This window comes from Callionymus lyra, chromosome 12 (assembly GCF_982586985.1).
Source record: "Callionymus lyra chromosome 12, fCalLyr1.hap1.1, whole genome shotgun sequence".
NCBI classification, from domain to species: domain Eukaryota; kingdom Metazoa; phylum Chordata; class Actinopteri; order Syngnathiformes; family Callionymidae; genus Callionymus; species Callionymus lyra.
The window spans coordinates 8,719,068-8,736,791 of record NC_141829.1 but is presented as its reverse complement, the minus strand read 5'-3'; the positions used below and the strand labels follow the sequence as shown (position 1 = coordinate 8,736,791).

At 44.3% G+C, this 17,724-nt stretch overlaps 3 protein-coding genes across 5 annotated transcripts in view; all 3 read left to right on the top strand.

Annotated features, from left to right (window-relative positions):
• LOC148068157 (collagen alpha-3(VI) chain-like) overlaps positions 1 to 17,724 on the top strand; it is a 78,181-nt gene that overhangs the window by 23,372 nt on the left and 37,085 nt on the right. The window lies entirely within an intron of this gene.
• LOC148068161 (collagen alpha-3(VI) chain-like) lies at positions 24 to 9,573 on the top strand. The gene is made up of 14 exons (XM_087804518.1): positions 24 to 27; positions 89 to 682; positions 815 to 1,414; positions 1,566 to 2,159; positions 2,292 to 2,891; positions 3,043 to 3,636; positions 3,769 to 4,368; positions 4,520 to 5,113; positions 5,246 to 5,845; positions 5,997 to 6,590; positions 6,723 to 7,322; positions 7,474 to 8,067; positions 8,200 to 8,799; positions 8,951 to 9,573. Exons 1-14 carry the CDS (start codon positions 24 to 26, stop codon positions 9,571 to 9,573), a joined length of 7,791 nt encoding a protein of 2,596 aa, XP_087660644.1.
• On the top strand, positions 9,700 to 17,669 carry LOC148068160 (collagen alpha-3(VI) chain-like). Its single transcript, XM_087804517.1, has 11 exons — positions 9,700 to 10,276; positions 10,428 to 11,021; positions 11,154 to 11,753; positions 11,905 to 12,498; positions 12,631 to 13,230; positions 13,382 to 13,975; positions 14,108 to 14,707; positions 14,859 to 15,452; positions 15,585 to 16,184; positions 16,336 to 16,929; positions 17,062 to 17,669. The coding sequence occupies exons 1-11, from the start codon at positions 9,754 to 9,756 to the stop codon at positions 17,667 to 17,669; spliced, it is 6,501 nt and encodes a 2,166-aa protein (XP_087660643.1). The 5' UTR covers positions 9,700 to 9,753.

Sequence of the window (17,724 nt, the reverse complement as noted above, 5' to 3'; positions counted from 1 at the left end):
AAATATCTAGTGAGAGGCCGCTTATGGGTCCATTAAACTGCTCTTACTCACTGTATATACTGTACTTTCTCTCCGTGTGGAATTTTAGCTGACATTCCAAGAAGAGATGTTGTCTTTCTTTTGGATGGTTCTGATGGAACAAGGAATGGCTTCCCTGCCATTAAAACCTTTGTGGAGAAAATGGTTGAGAAAATTAATGTTGGAGATAATGAGGACCATGTCTCTGTGGTCCAGTACAGCAGAGACGCAGAGGTGCATTTCTATCTCAACACATTCACTAAAAAAGAGGACATTGCAAATTCCTTGAGAGCACTGAGACACAAAGGAGGCAGACCCCTAAATACTGGCGCAGCTCTGCAATTTGTCAGGGACAATGTGTTTACACAGTCCTCTGGAAGTCGACAAGCGCAAGGTGTTCCACAAATTCTGATCCTAGTCAATGGCAGGAGGTCATCTGACAATGTGGAAACTCCAGCCTCTAATCTGAAACAACAGGGCATATATGTGATTGGCATTGGGACACAGAGTTCTGATAGTGGAGAGCTGGAGAAAGTGTCATTTGATCCAAGATACGCTCTGTCAGTTCCCGATTTCTCTGACCTCCCTAATGTACAGGAGCAATTATCCTCTGTTATAAGCACAATGCCAATGGAAGCCCCAACAATTGCGCCAACAAAAACCGGTAAGGAATGTTCTTCAATGAAGTTTTAGAAAACGCCATTTAGAATTGCATAATTGTAATTCAAAGGCAATGATTGCAAGGTAAAATGTACTTAAATGTAGATATAACGAGTCTTGCCCTACTTTTCTTCAGTTGACAGAAGGTTACCAGGAAGGGACGTAGTCTTCTTGTTGGATGGCTCGGACAATACTCGTTCCAGATTCCCTGCCATGCAAGACTTTGTCCAAAGAGTAGTAGAGGGCCTGAGCCTTGATGACCAAAAGGACCGCGTGTCAGTAATTCAGTACAGCAGAGAACCAGCTGTACATTTCTATCTGAATACGTACACCTCAAAAGGTGACATTCTTGACACGGTCAGAAATTTGAGGCACAAAGGCGGAAGACCACTAAACACAGGTGCGGCTCTGCAGTACCTGAGGGATAATGTCTTCACACCCTCTGCTGGAAGCAGGCGCCTTGAAGGAGTGGCACAGGTTCTTGTGCTATTGAGTGGTGGAAGGTCTTCTGACAGTGTTGAAGCACCAGCATTAGCTCTCAAAGATCTTGGAGTCAAGACCTTTGCAATTGGTACCAGGAATGCTGATGAAGAGGAACTTCAAAAGATATCCTCTGATCCCAGTCAGGCTTTAACTGTGTCAGATTTCAATGACCTTCCAAGTGTGCAAAAACAACTCAAGTCTTCTCTTGAGACTTCCACCGATGATATCACGTCAGGGACTCCCTCCAAACCCGGTATGTGAAAATACTTTTTAGATCAAATGTCTGGATGACATGGCACTCCAGCTGTTCTATTGCAAATATCTAGTGAGAGGCCGCTTATCGGTCCATTCAACTGCTCTTACTCACTGTATATACTGTACTTTCTCTCCGTGTGGAATTTTAGCTGACATTCCAAGAAGAGATGTTGTCTTTCTTTTGGATGGTTCTGATGGAACAAGGAATGGCTTCCCTGCCATTAAAACCTTTGTGGAGAAAATGGTTGAGAAAATTAATGTTGGAGATAATGAGGACCATGTCTCTGTGGTCCAGTACAGCAGAGACGCAGAGGTGCATTTCTATCTCAACACATTCACTAAAAAAGAGGACATTGCAAATTCCTTGAGAGCACTGAGACACAAAGGAGGCAGACCCCTAAATACTGGCGCAGCTCTGCAATTTGTCAGGGACAATGTGTTTACACAGTCCTCTGGAAGTCGACAAGCGCAAGGTGTTCCACAAATTCTGATCCTAGTCAATGGCGGGAGGTCATCTGACAATGTGGAAACTCCAGCCTCTAATCTGAAACAACAGGGCATATATGTGATTGGCATTGGGACACAGAGTTCTGATAGTGGAGAGCTGGAGAAAGTGTCATTTGATCCAAGATACGCTCTGTCAGTTCCCGATTTCTCTGACCTCCCTAATGTACAGGAGCAATTATCCTCTGTTATAAGCACAATGCCAATGGAAGCCCCAACAATTGCGCCAACAAAAACCGGTAAGGAATGTTCTTCAATGAAGTTTTAGAAAACGCCATTTAGAATTGCATAATTGTAATTCAAAGGCTATGATTTCAAGGTAAACTGTACTTAAATGTAGATATAACGAGTCTTGCCCTACTTTTCTTCAGTTGACAGAAGGTTACCAGGAAGGGACGTAGTCTTCTTGTTGGATGGCTCGGACAATACTCGTTCCAGATTCCCTGCCATGCAAGACTTTGTCCAAAGAGTAGTAGAGGGCCTGAGCCTTGATGACCAAAAGGACCGCGTGTCAGTAATTCAGTACAGCAGAGAACCAGCTGTACATTTCTATCTGAATACGTACACCTCAAAAGGTGACATTCTTGACACGGTCAGAAATTTGAGGCACAAAGGCGGAAGACCACTAAACACAGGTGCGGCTCTGCAGTACCTGAGGGATAATGTCTTCACACCCTCTGCTGGAAGCAGGCGCCTTGAAGGAGTGGCACAGGTTCTTGTGCTATTGAGTGGTGGAAGGTCTTCTGACAGTGTTGAAGCACCAGCATTAGCTCTCAAAGATCTTGGAGTCAAGACCTTTGCAATTGGTACCAGGAATGCTGATGAAGAGGAACTTCAAAAGATATCCTCTGATCCCAGTCAGGCTTTAACTGTGTCAGATTTCAATGACCTTCCAAGTGTGCAAAAACAACTCAAGTCTTCTCTTGAGACTTCCACCGATGATATCACGTCAGGGACTCCCTCCAAACCCGGTATGTGAAAATACTTTTTAGATCAAATGTCTGGATGACATGGCACTCCAGCTGTTCTATTGCAAATATCTAGTGAGAGGCCGCTTATCGGTCCATTCAACTGCTCTTACTCACTGTATATACTGTACTTTCTCTCCGTGTGGAATTTTAGCTGACATTCCAAGAAGAGATGTTGTCTTTCTTTTGGATGGTTCTGATGGAACAAGGAATGGCTTCCCTGCCATTAAAACCTTTGTGGAGAAAATGGTTGAGAAAATTAATGTTGGAGATAATGAGGACCATGTCTCTGTGGTCCAGTACAGCAGAGACACAGAGGTGCATTTCTATCTCAACACATTCACTAAAAAAGAGGACATTGCAAATTCCTTGAGATCACTGAGACACAAAGGAGGCAGACCCCTAAATACTGGCGCAGCTCTGCAATTTGTCAGGGACAATGTGTTTACACAGTCCTCTGGAAGTCGACAAGCGCAAGGTGTTCCACAAATTCTGATCCTAGTCAATGGCGGGAGGTCATCTGACAATGTGGAAACTCCAGCCTCTAATCTGAAACAACAGGGCATATATGTGATTGGCATTGGGACACAGAGTTCTGATAGTGGAGAGCTGGAGAAAGTGTCATTTGATCCAAGATACGCTCTGTCAGTTCCCGATTTCTCTGACCTCCCTAATGTACAGGAGCAATTATCCTCTGTTATAAGCACAATGCCAATGGAAGCCCCAACAATTGCGCCAACAAAAACCGGTAAGGAATGTTCTTCAATGAAGTTTTAGAAAACGCCATTTAGAATTGCATGATTGTAATTCAAAGGCAATGATTGCAAGGTAAACTGTACTTAAATGTAGATATAACGAGTCTTGCCCTACTTTTCTTCAGTTGACAGAAGGTTACCAGGAAGGGACGTAGTCTTCTTGTTGGATGGCTCGGACAATACTCGTTCCAGATTCCCTGCCATGCAAGACTTTGTCCAAAGAGTAGTAGAGGGCCTGAGCCTTGATGACCAAAAGGACCGCGTGTCAGTAATTCAGTACAGCAGAGAACCAGCTGTACATTTCTATCTGAATACGTACACCTCAAAAGGTGACATTCTTGACACGGTCAGAAATTTGAGGCACAAAGGCGGAAGACCACTAAACACAGGTGCGGCTCTGCAGTACCTGAGGGATAATGTCTTCACACCCTCTGCTGGAAGCAGGCGCCTTGAAGGAGTGGCACAGGTTCTTGTGCTATTGAGTGGTGGAAGGTCTTCTGACAGTGTTGAAGCACCAGCATTAGCTCTCAAAGATCTTGGAGTCAAGACCTTTGCAATTGGTACCAGGAATGCTGATGAAGAGGAACTTCAAAAGATATCCTCTGATCCCAGTCAGGCTTTAACTGTGTCAGATTTCAATGACCTTCCAAGTGTGCAAAAACAACTCAAGTCTTCTCTTGAGACTTCCACCGATGATATCACGTCAGGGACTCCCTCCAAACCCGGTATGTGAAAATACTTTTTAGATCAAATGTCTGGATGACATGGCACTCCAGCTGTTCTATTGCAAATATCTAGTGAGAGGCCGCTTATCGGTCCATTCAACTGCTCTTACTCACTGTATATACTGTACTTTCTCTCCGTGTGGAATTTTAGCTGACATTCCAAGAAGAGATGTTGTCTTTCTTTTGGATGGTTCTGATGGAACAAGGAATGGCTTCCCTGCCATTAAAACCTTTGTGGAGAAAATGGTTGAGAAAATTAATGTTGGAGATAATGAGGACCATGTCTCTGTGGTCCAGTACAGCAGAGACGCAGAGGTGCATTTCTATCTCAACACATTCACTAAAAAAGAGGACATTGCAAATTCCTTGAGAGCACTGAGACACAAAGGAGGCAGACCCCTAAATACTGGCGCAGCTCTGCAATTTGTCAGGGACAATGTGTTTACACAGTCCTCTGGAAGTCGACAAGCGCAAGGTGTTCCACAAATTCTGATCCTAGTCAATGGCGGGAGGTCATCTGACAATGTGGAAACTCCAGCCTCTAATCTGAAACAACAGGGCATATATGTGATTGGCATTGGGACACAGAGTTCTGATAGTGGAGAGCTGGAGAAAGTGTCATTTGATCCAAGATACGCTCTGTCAGTTCCCGATTTCTCTGACCTCCCTAATGTACAGGAGCAATTATCCTCTGTTATAAGCACAATGCCAATGGAAGCCCCAACAATTGCGCCAACAAAAACCGGTAAGGAATGTTCTTCAATGAAGTTTTAGAAAACGCCATTTAGAATTGCATAATTGTAATTCAAAGGCTATGATTTCAAGGTAAACTGTACTTAAATGTAGATATAACGAGTCTTGCCCTACTTTTCTTCAGTTGACAGAAGGTTACCAGGAAGGGACGTAGTCTTCTTGTTGGATGGCTCGGACAATACTCGTTCCAGATTCCCTGCCATGCAAGACTTTGTCCAAAGAGTAGTAGAGGGCCTGAGCCTTGATGACCAAAAGGACCGCGTGTCAGTAATTCAGTACAGCAGAGAACCAGCTGTACATTTCTATCTGAATACGTACACCTCAAAAGGTGACATTCTTGACACGGTCAGAAATTTGAGGCACAAAGGCGGAAGACCACTAAACACAGGTGCGGCTCTGCAGTACCTGAGGGATAATGTCTTCACACCCTCTGCTGGAAGCAGGCGCCTTGAAGGAGTGGCACAGGTTCTTGTGCTATTGAGTGGTGGAAGGTCTTCTGACAGTGTTGAAGCACCAGCATTAGCTCTCAAAGATCTTGGAGTCAAGACCTTTGCAATTGGTACCAGGAATGCTGATGAAGAGGAACTTCAAAAGATATCCTCTGATCCCAGTCAGGCTTTAACTGTGTCAGATTTCAATGACCTTCCAAGTGTGCAAAAACAACTCAAGTCTTCTCTTGAGACTTCCACCGATGATATCACGTCAGGGACTCCCTCCAAACCCGGTATGTGAAAATACTTTTTAGATCAAATGTCTGGATGACATGGCACTCCAGCTGTTCTATTGCAAATATCTAGTGAGAGGCCGCTTATCGGTCCATTCAACTGCTCTTACTCACTGTATATACTGTACTTTCTCTCCGTGTGGAATTTTAGCTGACATTCCAAGAAGAGATGTTGTCTTTCTTTTGGATGGTTCTGATGGAACAAGGAATGGCTTCCCTGCCATTAAAACCTTTGTGGAGAAAATGGTTGAGAAAATTAATGTTGGAGATAATGAGGACCATGTCTCTGTGGTCCAGTACAGCAGAGACACAGAGGTGCATTTCTATCTCAACACATTCACTAAAAAAGAGGACATTGCAAATTCCTTGAGATCACTGAGACACAAAGGAGGCAGACCCCTAAATACTGGCGCAGCTCTGCAATTTGTCAGGGACAATGTGTTTACACAGTCCTCTGGAAGTCGACAAGCGCAAGGTGTTCCACAAATTCTGATCCTAGTCAATGGCGGGAGGTCATCTGACAATGTGGAAACTCCAGCCTCTAATCTGAAACAACAGGGCATATATGTGATTGGCATTGGGACACAGAGTTCTGATAGTGGAGAGCTGGAGAAAGTGTCATTTGATCCAAGATACGCTCTGTCAGTTCCCGATTTCTCTGACCTCCCTAATGTACAGGAGCAATTATCCTCTGTTATAAGCACAATGCCAATGGAAGCCCCAACAATTGCGCCAACAAAAACCGGTAAGGAATGTTCTTCAATGAAGTTTTAGAAAACGCCATTTAGAATTGCATGATTGTAATTCAAAGGCAATGATTGCAAGGTAAACTGTACTTAAATGTAGATATAACGAGTCTTGCCCTACTTTTCTTCAGTTGACAGAAGGTTACCAGGAAGGGACGTAGTCTTCTTGTTGGATGGCTCGGACAATACTCGTTCCAGATTCCCTGCCATGCAAGACTTTGTCCAAAGAGTAGTAGAGGGCCTGAGCCTTGATGACCAAAAGGACCGCGTGTCAGTAATTCAGTACAGCAGAGAACCAGCTGTACATTTCTATCTGAATACGTACACCTCAAAAGGTGACATTCTTGACACGGTCAGAAATTTGAGGCACAAAGGCGGAAGACCACTAAACACAGGTGCGGCTCTGCAGTACCTGAGGGATAATGTCTTCACACCCTCTGCTGGAAGCAGGCGCCTTGAAGGAGTGGCACAGGTTCTTGTGCTATTGAGTGGTGGAAGGTCTTCTGACAGTGTTGAAGCACCAGCATTAGCTCTCAAAGATCTTGGAGTCAAGACCTTTGCAATTGGTACCAGGAATGCTGATGAAGAGGAACTTCAAAAGATATCCTCTGATCCCAGTCAGGCTTTAACTGTGTCAGATTTCAATGACCTTCCAAGTGTGCAAAAACAACTCAAGTCTTCTCTTGAGACTTCCACCGATGATATCACGTCAGGGACTCCCTCCAAACCCGGTATGTGAAAATACTTTTTAGATCAAATGTCTGGATGACATGGCACTCCAGCTGTTCTATTGCAAATATCTAGTGAGAGGCCGCTTATCGGTCCATTCAACTGCTCTTACTCACTGTATATACTGTACTTTCTCTCCGTGTGGAATTTTAGCTGACATTCCAAGAAGAGATGTTGTCTTTCTTTTGGATGGTTCTGATGGAACAAGGAATGGCTTCCCTGCCATTAAAACCTTTGTGGAGAAAATGGTTGAGAAAATTAATGTTGGAGATCATGAGGACCATGTCTCTGTGGTCCAGTACAGCAGAGACGCAGAGGTGCACTTCTATCTCAACACATTCACTAAAAAAGAGGACATTGCAAATTCCTTGAGAGCACTGAGACACAAAGGAGGCAGACCCCTAAATACTGGCGCAGCTCTGCAATTTGTCAGGGACAATGTGTTTACACAGTCCTCTGGAAGTCGACAAGCGCAAGGTGTTCCACAAATTCTGATCCTAGTCAATGGCGGGAGGTCATCTGACAATGTGGAAACTCAAGCCTCTAATCTGAAACAACAGGGCATATATGTGATTGGCATTGGGACACAGAGTTCTGATAGTAGAGAGCTGGAGAAAGTGTCATTTGATCCAAGATACGCTCTGTCAGTTCCCGATTTCTCTGACCTCCCTAATGTACAGGAGCAATTATCCTCTGTTATAAGCACAATGCCAATGGAAGCCCCAACAATTGCGCCAACAAAAACCGGTAAGGAATGTTCTTCAATGAAGTTTTAGAAAACGCCATTTAGAATTGCATTATTGTAATTCAAAGGCCATGATTGCAAGGTAAAATGTACTTAAATGTAGATATAACGAGTCTTGCCCTACTTTTCTTCAGTTGACAGAAGGTTACCAGGAAGGGACGTAGTCTTCTTGTTGGATGGCTCGGACAATACTCGTTCCAGATTCCCTGCCATGCAAGACTTTGTCCAAAGAGTAGTAGAGGGCCTGAGCCTTGATGACCAAAAGGACCGCGTGTCAGTAATTCAGTACAGCAGAGAACCAGCTGTACATTTCTATCTGAATACGTACACCTCAAAAGGTGACATTCTTGACACGGTCAGAAATTTGAGGCACAAAGGCGGAAGACCACTAAACACAGGTGCGGCTCTGCAGTACCTGAGGGATAATGTCTTCACACCCTCTGCTGGAAGCAGGCGCCTTGAAGGAGTGGCACAGGTTCTTGTGCTATTGAGTGGTGGAAGGTCTTCTGACAGTGTTGAAGCACCAGCATTAGCTCTCAAAGATCTTGGAGTCAAGACCTTTGCAATTGGTACCAGGAATGCTGATGTAGAGGAACTTCAAAAGATATCCTCTGATCCCAGTCAGGCTTTAACTGTGTCAGATTTCAATGACCTTCCAAGTGTGCAAAAACAACTCAAGTCTTCTCTTGAGACTTCCACCGATGATATCACGTCAGGGACTCCCTCCAAACCCGGTATGTGAAAATACTTTTTAGATCAAATGTCTGGATGACATGGCACTCCAGCTGTTCTATTGCAAATATCTAGTGAGAGGCCGCTTATCGGTCCATTCAACTGCTCTTACTCACTGTATATACTGTACTTTCTCTCCGTGTGGAATTTTAGCTGACATTCCAAGAAGAGATGTTGTCTTTCTTTTGGATGGTTCTGATGGAACAAGGAATGGCTTCCCTGCCATTAAAACCTTTGTGGAGAAAATGGTTGAGAAAATTAATGTTGGAGATCATGAGGACCATGTCTCTGTGGTCCAGTACAGCAGAGACGCAGAGGTGCATTTCTATCTCAACACATTCACTAAAAAAGAGGACATTGCAAATTCCTTGAGAGCACTGAGACACAAAGGAGGCAGACCCCTAAATACTGGCGCAGCTCTGCAATTTGTCAGGGACAATGTGTTTACACAGTCCTCTGGAAGTCGACAAGCGCAAGGTGTTCCACAAATTCTGATCCTAGTCAATGGCGGGAGGTCATCTGACAATGTGGAAACTCCAGCCTCTAATCTGAAACAACAGGGCATATATGTGATTGGCATTGGGACACAGAGTTCTGATAGTGGAGAGCTGGAGAAAGTGTCATTTGATCCAAGATACGCTCTATCAGTTCCCGATTTCTCTGACCTCCCTAATGTACAGGAGCAATTATCCTCTGTTATAAGCACAATGCCAATGGAAGCCCCAACAATTGCGCCAACAAAAACCGGTAAGGAATGTTCTTCAATGAAGTTTTAGAAAACGCCATTTAGAATTGCATAATTGTAATTCAAAGGCTATGATTTCAAGGTAAACTGTACTTAAATGTAGATATAACGAGTCTTGCCCTACTTTTCTTCAGTTGACAGAAGGTTACCAGGAAGGGACGTAGTCTTCTTGTTGGATGGCTCGGACAATACTCGTTCCAGATTCCCTGCCATGCAAGACTTTGTCCAAAGAGTAGTAGAGGGCCTCAGCCTTGATGACCAAAAGGACCGCGTGTCAGTAATTCAGTACAGCAGAGAACCAGCTGTACATTTCTATCTGAATACGTACGCCTCAAAAGGTGACATTCTTGACACGGTCAGAAATTTGAGGCACAAAGGCGGAAGACCACTAAACACAGGTGCGGCTCTGCAGTACCTGAGGGATAATGTCTTCACACCCTCTGCTGGAAGCAGGCGCCTTGAAGGAGTGGCACAGGTTCTTGTGCTATTGAGTGGTGGAAGGTCTTCTGACAGTGTTGAAGCACCAGCATTAGCTCTCAAAGATCTTGGAGTCAAGACCTTTGCAATTGGTACCAGGAATGCTGATGAAGAGGAACTTCAAAAGATATCCTCTGATCCCAGTCAGGCTTTAACTGTGTCAGATTTCAATGACCTTCCAAGTGTGCAAAAACAACTCAAGTCTTCTCTTGAGACTTCCACCGATGATATCACGTCAGGGACTCCCTCCAAACCCGGTATGTGAAAATACTTTTTAGATCAAATGTCTGGATGACATGGCACTCCAGCTGTTCTATTGCAAATATCTAGTGAGAGGCCGCTTATCGGTCCATTCAACTGCTCTTACTCACTGTATATACTGTACTTTCTCTCCGTGTGGAATTTTAGCTGACATTCCAAGAAGAGATGTTGTCTTTCTTTTGGATGGTTCTGATGGAACAAGGAATGGCTTCCCTGCCATTAAAACCTTTGTGGAGAAAATGGTTGAGAAAATTAATGTTGGAGATAATGAGGACCATGTCTCTGTGGTCCAGTACAGCAGAGACACAGAGGTGCATTTCTATCTCAACACATTCACTAAAAAAGAGGACATTGCAAATTCCTTGAGAGCACTGAGACACAAAGGAGGCAGACCCCTAAATACTGGCGCAGCTCTGCAATTTGTCAGGGACAATGTGTTTACACAGTCCTCTGGAAGTCGACAAGCGCAAGGTGTTCCACAAATTCTGATCCTAGTCAATGGCGGGAGGTCATCTGACAATGTGGAAACTCCAGCCTCTAATCTGAAACAACAGGGCATATATGTGATTGGCATTGGGACACAGAGTTCTGATAGTGGAGAGCTGGAGAAAGTGTCATTTGATCCAAGATACGCTCTGTCAGTTCCCGATTTCTCTGACCTCCCTAATGTACAGGAGCAATTATCCTCTGTTATAAGCACAATGCCAATGGAAGCCCCAACAATTGCGCCAACAAAAACCGGTAAGGAATGTTCTTCAATGAAGTTTTAGAAAACGCCATTTAGAATTGCATGATTGTAATTCAAAGGCAATGATTGCAAGGTAAACTGTACTTAAATGTAGATATAACGAGTCTTGCCCTACTTTTCTTCAGTTGACAGAAGGTTACCAGGAAGGGACGTAGTCTTCTTGTTGGATGGCTCGGACAATACTCGTTCCAGATTCCCTGCCATGCAAGACTTTGTCCAAAGAGTAGTAGAGGGCCTGAGCCTTGATGACCAAAAGGACCGCGTGTCAGTAATTCAGTACAGCAGAGAACCAGCTGTACATTTCTATCTGAATACGTACACCTCAAAAGGTGACATTCTTGACACGGTCAGAAATTTGAGGCACAAAGGCGGAAGACCACTAAACACAGGTGCGGCTCTGCAGTACCTGAGGGATAATGTCTTCACACCCTCTGCTGGAAGCAGGCGCCTTGAAGGAGTGGCACAGGTTCTTGTGCTATTGAGTGGTGGAAGGTCTTCTGACAGTGTTGAAGCACCAGCATTAGCTCTCAAAGATCTTGGAGTCAAGACCTTTGCAATTGGTACCAGGAATGCTGATGAAGAGGAACTTCAAAAGATATCCTCTGATCCCAGTCAGGCTTTAACTGTGTCAGATTTCAATGACCTTCCAAGTGTGCAAAAACAACTCAAGTCTTCTCTTGAGACTTCCACCGATGATATCACATCAGGGACTCCCTCCAAACCCGGTATGTGAAAATACTTTATAGATCAAATGTCTGGATGACATGGCACTCCAGCTGTTCTATTGCAAATATCTAGTGAGAGGCCGCTTATCGGTCCATTCAACTGCTCTTACTCACTGTATATACTGTACTTTCTCTCCGTGTGGAATTTTAGCTGACATTCCAAGAAGAGATGTTGTCTTTCTTTTGGATGGTTCTGATGGAACAAGGAATGGCTTCCCTGCCATTAAAACCTTTGTGGAGAAAATGGTTGAGAAAATTAATGTTGGAGATAATGAGGACCATGTCTCTGTGGTCCAGTACAGCAGTGACGCAGAGGTGCATTTCTATCTCAACACATTCACTAAAAAAGAGGACATTGCAAATTCCTTGAGAGCACTGAGACACAAAGGAGGCAGACCCCTAAATACTGGCGCAGCTCTGCAATTTGTCAGGGACAATGTGTTTACACAGTCCTCTGGAAGTCGACAAGCGCAAGGTGTTCCACAAATTCTGATCCTAGTCAATGGCGGGAGGTCATCAGACAATGTGGAAACTCCAGCCTCTAATCTGAAACAACAGGGCATATATGTGATTGGCATTGGGACACAGAGTTCTGATAGTGGAGAGCTGGAGAAAGTGTCATTTGATCCAAGATACGCTCTATCAGTTCCCGATTTCTCTGACCTCCCTAATGTACAGGAGCAATTATCCTCTGTTATAAGCACAATGCCAATGGAAGCCCCAACAATTGCGCCAACAAAAACCGGTAAGGAATGTTCTTCAATGAAGTTTTAGAAAACGCCATTTAGAATTGCATAATTGTAATTCAAAGGCAATGATTGCAAGGTAAACTGTACTTAAATGTAGATATAACGAGTCTTGCCCTACTTTTCTTCAGTTGACAGAAGGTTACCAGGAAGGGACGTAGTCTTCTTGTTGGATGGCTCGGACAATACTCGTTCCAGATTCCCTGCCATGCAAGACTTTGTCCAAAGAGTAGTAGAGGGCCTGAGCCTTGATGACCAAAAGGACCGCGTGTCAGTAATTCAGTACAGCAGAGAACCAGCTGTACATTTCTATCTGAATACGTACACCTCAAAAGGTGACATTCTTGACACGGTCAGAAATTTGAGGCACAAAGGCGGAAGACCACTAAACACAGGTGCGGCTCTGCAGTACCTGAGGGATAATGTCTTCACACCCTCTGCTGGAAGCAGGCGCCTTGAAGGAGTGGCACAGGTTCTTGTGCTATTGAGTGGTGGAAGGTCTTCTGACAGTGTTGAAGCACCAGCATTAGCTCTCAAAGATCTTGGAGTCAAGACCTTTGCAATTGGTACCAGGAATGCTGATGAAGAGGAACTTCAAAAGATATCCTCTGATCCCAGTCAGGCTTTAACTGTGTCAGATTTCAATGACCTTCCAAGTGTGCAAAAACAACTCAAGTCTTCTCTTGAGACTTCCACCGATGATATCACGTCAGGGACTCCCTCCAAACCCGGTATGTGAAAATACTTTTTAGATCAAATGTCTGGATGACATGGCACTCCAGCTGTTCAATTGCAAATATCTAGTGAGAGGCCGCTTATCGGTCCATTCAACTGCTCTTACTCACTGTATATACTGTACTTTCTCTCCGTGTGGAATTTTAGCTGACATTCCAAGAAGAGATGTTGTCTTTCTTTTGGATGGTTCTGATGGAACAAGGAATGGCTTCCCTGCCATTAAAACCTTTGTGGAGAAAATGGTTGAGAAAATTAATGTTGGAGATAATGAGGACCATGTCTCTGTGGTCCAGTACAGCAGAGACGCAGAGGTGCATTTCTATCTCAACACATTCACTAAAAAAGAGGACATTGCAAATTCCTTGAGAGCACTGAGACACAAAGGAGGCAGACCCCTAAATACTGGCGCAGCTCTGCAATTTGTCAGGGACAATGTGTTTACACAGTCCTCTGGAAGTCGACAAGCGCAAGGTGTTCCACAAATTCTGATCCTAGTCAATGGCGGGAGGTCATCAGACAATGTGGAAACTCCAGCCTCTAATCTGAAACAACAGGGCATATATGTGATTGGCATTGGGACACAGAGTTCTGATAGTGGAGAGCTGGAGAAAGTGTCATTTGATCCAAGATACGCTCTATCAGTTCCCGATTTCTCTGACCTCCCTAATGTACAGGAGCAATTATCCTCTGTTATAAGCACAATGCCAATGGAAGCCCCAACAATTGCGCCAACAAAAACCGGTAAGGAATGTTCTTCAATGAAGTTTTAGAAAACGCCATTTAGAATTGCATGATTGTAATTCAAAGGCAATGATTGCAAGGTAAAATGTACTTAAATGTAGATATAACGAGTCTTGCCCTACTTTTCTTCAGTTGACAGAAGGTTACCAGGAAGGGACGTAGTCTTCTTGTTGGATGGCTCGGACAATACTCGTTCCAGATTCCCTGCCATGCAAGACTTTGTCCAAAGAGTAGTAGAGGGCCTGAGCCTTGATGACCAAAAGGACCGCGTGTCAGTAATTCAGTACAGCAGAGAACCAGCTGTACATTTCTATCTGAATACGTACACCTCAAAAGGTGACATTCTTGACACGGTCAGAAATTTGAGGCACAAAGGCGGAAGACCACTAAACACAGGTGCGGCTCTGCAGTACCTGAGGGATAATGTCTTCACACCCTCTGCTGGAAGCAGGCGCCTTGAAGGAGTGGCACAGGTTCTTGTGCTATTGAGTGGTGGAAGGTCTTCTGACAGTGTTGAAGCACCAGCATTAGCTCTCAAAGATCTTGGAGTCAAGACCTTTGCAATTGGTACCAGGAATGCTGATGAAGAGGAACTTCAAAAGATATCCTCTGATCCCAGTCAGGCTTTAACTGTGTCAGATTTCAATGACCTTCCAAGTGTGCAAAAACAACTCAAGTCTTCTCTTGAGACTTCCACCGATGATATCACGTCAGGGACTCCCTCCAAACCCGGTATGTGAAAATACTTTTTAGATCAAATGTCTGGATGACATGGCACTCCAGCTGTTCTATTGCAAATATCTAGTGAGAGGCCGCTTATCGGTCCATTCAACTGCTCTTACTCACTGTATATACTGTACTTTCTCTCCGTGTGGAATTTTAGCTGACATTCCAAGAAGAGATGTTGTCTTTCTTTTGGATGGTTCTGATGGAACAAGGAATGGCTTCCCTGCCATTAAAACCTTTGTGGAGAAAATGGTTGAGAAAATTAATGTTGGAGATCATGAGGACCATGTCTCTGTGGTCCAGTACAGCAGAGACGCAGAGGTGCATTTCTATCTCAACACATTCACTAAAAAAGAGGACATTGCAAATTCCTTGAGAGCACTGAGACACAAAGGAGGCAGACCCCTTAATACTGGCGCAGCTCTGCAATTTGTCAGGGACAATGTGTTTACACAGTCCTCTGGAAGTCGACAAGCGCAAGGTGTTCCACAAATTCTGATCCTAGTCAATGGCGGGAGGTCATCTGACAATGTGGAAACTCCAGCCTCTAATCTGAAACAACAGGGCATATATGTGATTGGCATTGGGACACAGAGTTCTGATAGTGGAGAGCTGGAGAAAGTGTCATTTGATCCAAGATACGCTCTGTCAGTTCCCGATTTCTCTGACCTCCCTAATGTACAGGAGCAATTATCCTCTGTTATAAGCACAATGCCAATGGAAGCCCCAACAATTGCGCCAACAAAAACCGGTAAGGAATGTTCTTCATTGAAGTTTTAGAAAACGCCATTTAGAATTGCATAATTGTAATTCAAAGGCAATGATTGCAAGGTAAAATGTACTTAAATGTAGATATAACGAGTCTTGCCCTAATTGTCTTCAGTTGACAGAAGGTTACCAGGAAGGGACGTAGTCTTCTTGTTGGATGGCTCGGACAATACTCGTTCCAGATTCCCTGCCATGCAAGACTTTGTCCAAAGAGTAGTAGAGGGCCTGAGCCTTGATGACCAAAAGGACCGCGTGTCAGTAATTCAGTACAGCAGAGAACCAGCTGTACATTTCTATCTGAATACGTACACCTCAAAAGGTGACATTCTTGACACGGTCAGAAATTTGAGGCACAAAGGCGGAAGACCACTAAACACAGGTGCGGCTCTGCAGTACCTGAGGGATAATGTCTTCACACCCTCTGCTGGAAGCAGGCGCCTTGAAGGAGTGGCACAGGTTCTTGTGCTATTGAGTGGTGGAAGGTCTTCTGACAGTGTTGAAGCACCAGCATTAGCTCTCAAAGATCTTGGAGTCAAGACCTTTGCAATTGGTACCAGGAATGCTGATGAAGAGGAACTTCAAAAGATATCCTCTGATCCCAGTCAGGCTTTAACTGTGTCAGATTTCAATGACCTTCCAAGTGTGCAAAAACAACTCAAGTCTTCTCTTGAGACTTCCACCGATGATATCACGTCAGGGACTCCCTCCAAACCCGGTATGTGAAAATACTTTTTAGATCAAATGTCTGGATGACATGGCACTCCAGCTGTTCTATTGCAAATATCTAGTGAGAGGCCGCTTATCGGTCCATTCAACTGCTCTTACTCACTGTATATACTGTACTTTCTCTCCGTGTGGAATTTTAGCTGACATTCCAAGAAGAGATGTTGTCTTTCTTTTGGATGGTTCTGATGGAACAAGGAATGGCTTCCCTGCCATTAAAACCTTTGTGGAGAAAATGGTTGAGAAAATTAATGTTGGAGATAATGAGGACCATGTCTCTGTGGTCCAGTACAGCAGAGACGCAGAGGTGCATTTCTATCTCAACACATTCACTAAAAAAGAGGACATTGCAAATTCCTTGAGAGCACTGAGACACAAAGGAGGCAGACCCCTAAATACTGGCGCAGCTCTGCAATTTGTCAGGGACAATGTGTTTACACAGTCCTCTGGAAGTCGACAAGCGCAAGGTGTTCCACAAATTCTGATCCTAGTCAATGGCGGGAGGTCATCTGACAATGTGGAAACTCCAGCCTCTAATCTGAAACAACAGGGCATATATGTGATTGGCATTGGGACACAGAGTTCTGATAGTGGAGAGCTGGAGAAAGTGTCATTTGATCCAAGATACGCTCTGTCAGTTCCCGATTTCTCTGACCTCCCTAATGTACAGGAGCAATTATCCTCTGTTATAAGCACAATGCCAATGGAAGCCCCAACAATTGCGCCAACAAAAACCGGTAAGGAATGTTCTTCAATGAAGTTTTAGAAAACGCCATTTAGAATTGCATAATTGTAATTCAAAGGCAATGATTGCAAGGTAAAATGTACTTAAATGTAGATATAACGAGTCTTGCCCTACTTTTCTTCAGTTGACAGAAGGTTACCAGGAAGGGACGTAGTCTTCTTGTTGGATGGCTCGGACAATACTCGTTCCAGATTCCCTGCCATGCAAGACTTTGTCCAAAGAGTAGTAGAGGGCCTGAGCCTTGATGACCAAAAGGACCGCGTGTCAGTAATTCAGTACAGCAGAGAACCAGCTGTACATTTCTATCTGAATACGTACACCTCAAAAGGTGACATTCTTGACACGGTCAGAAATTTGAGGCACAAAGGCGGAAGACCACTAAACACAGGTGCGGCTCTGCAGTACCTGAGGGATAATGTCTTCACACCCTCTGCTGGAAGCAGGCGCCTTGAAGGAGTGGCACAGGTTCTTGTGCTATTGAGTGGTGGAAGGTCTTCTGACAGTGTTGAAGCACCAGCATTAGCTCTCAAAGATCTTGGAGTCAAGACCTTTGCAATTGGTACCAGGAATGCTGATGAAGAGGAACTTCAAAAGATATCCTCTGATCCCAGTCAGGCTTTAACTGTGTCAGATTTCAATGACCTTCCAAGTGTGCAAAAACAACTCAAGTCTTCTCTTGAGACTTCCACCGATGATATCACGTCAGGGACTCCCTCCAAACCCGGTATGTGAAAATACTTTTTAGATCAAATGTCTGGATGACATGGCACTCCAGCTGTTCTATTGC

Excerpts from the sequence above, each read along its gene's own strand:
- LOC148068161 (XM_087804518.1), top strand. Across the intron at positions 6,591-6,722 it reads AATTGCGCCAACAAAAACCG|TTGACAGAAGGTTACCAGGA; the intron begins GTAAGGAATGTT and ends ACTTTTCTTCAG. Across the intron at positions 8,800-8,950 it reads AGGGACTCCCTCCAAACCCG|CTGACATTCCAAGAAGAGAT; the intron begins GTATGTGAAAAT and ends GTGGAATTTTAG.
- LOC148068160 (XM_087804517.1), top strand. The coding sequence starts at position 9,754 with ATGCAAGACTTTGTCCAAAGAGTAGTAGAGGGCCTCAGCCTTGATGAC. Across the intron at positions 10,277-10,427 it reads AGGGACTCCCTCCAAACCCG|CTGACATTCCAAGAAGAGAT; the intron begins GTATGTGAAAAT and ends GTGGAATTTTAG. Across the intron at positions 13,976-14,107 it reads AATTGCGCCAACAAAAACCG|TTGACAGAAGGTTACCAGGA; the intron begins GTAAGGAATGTT and ends ACTTTTCTTCAG.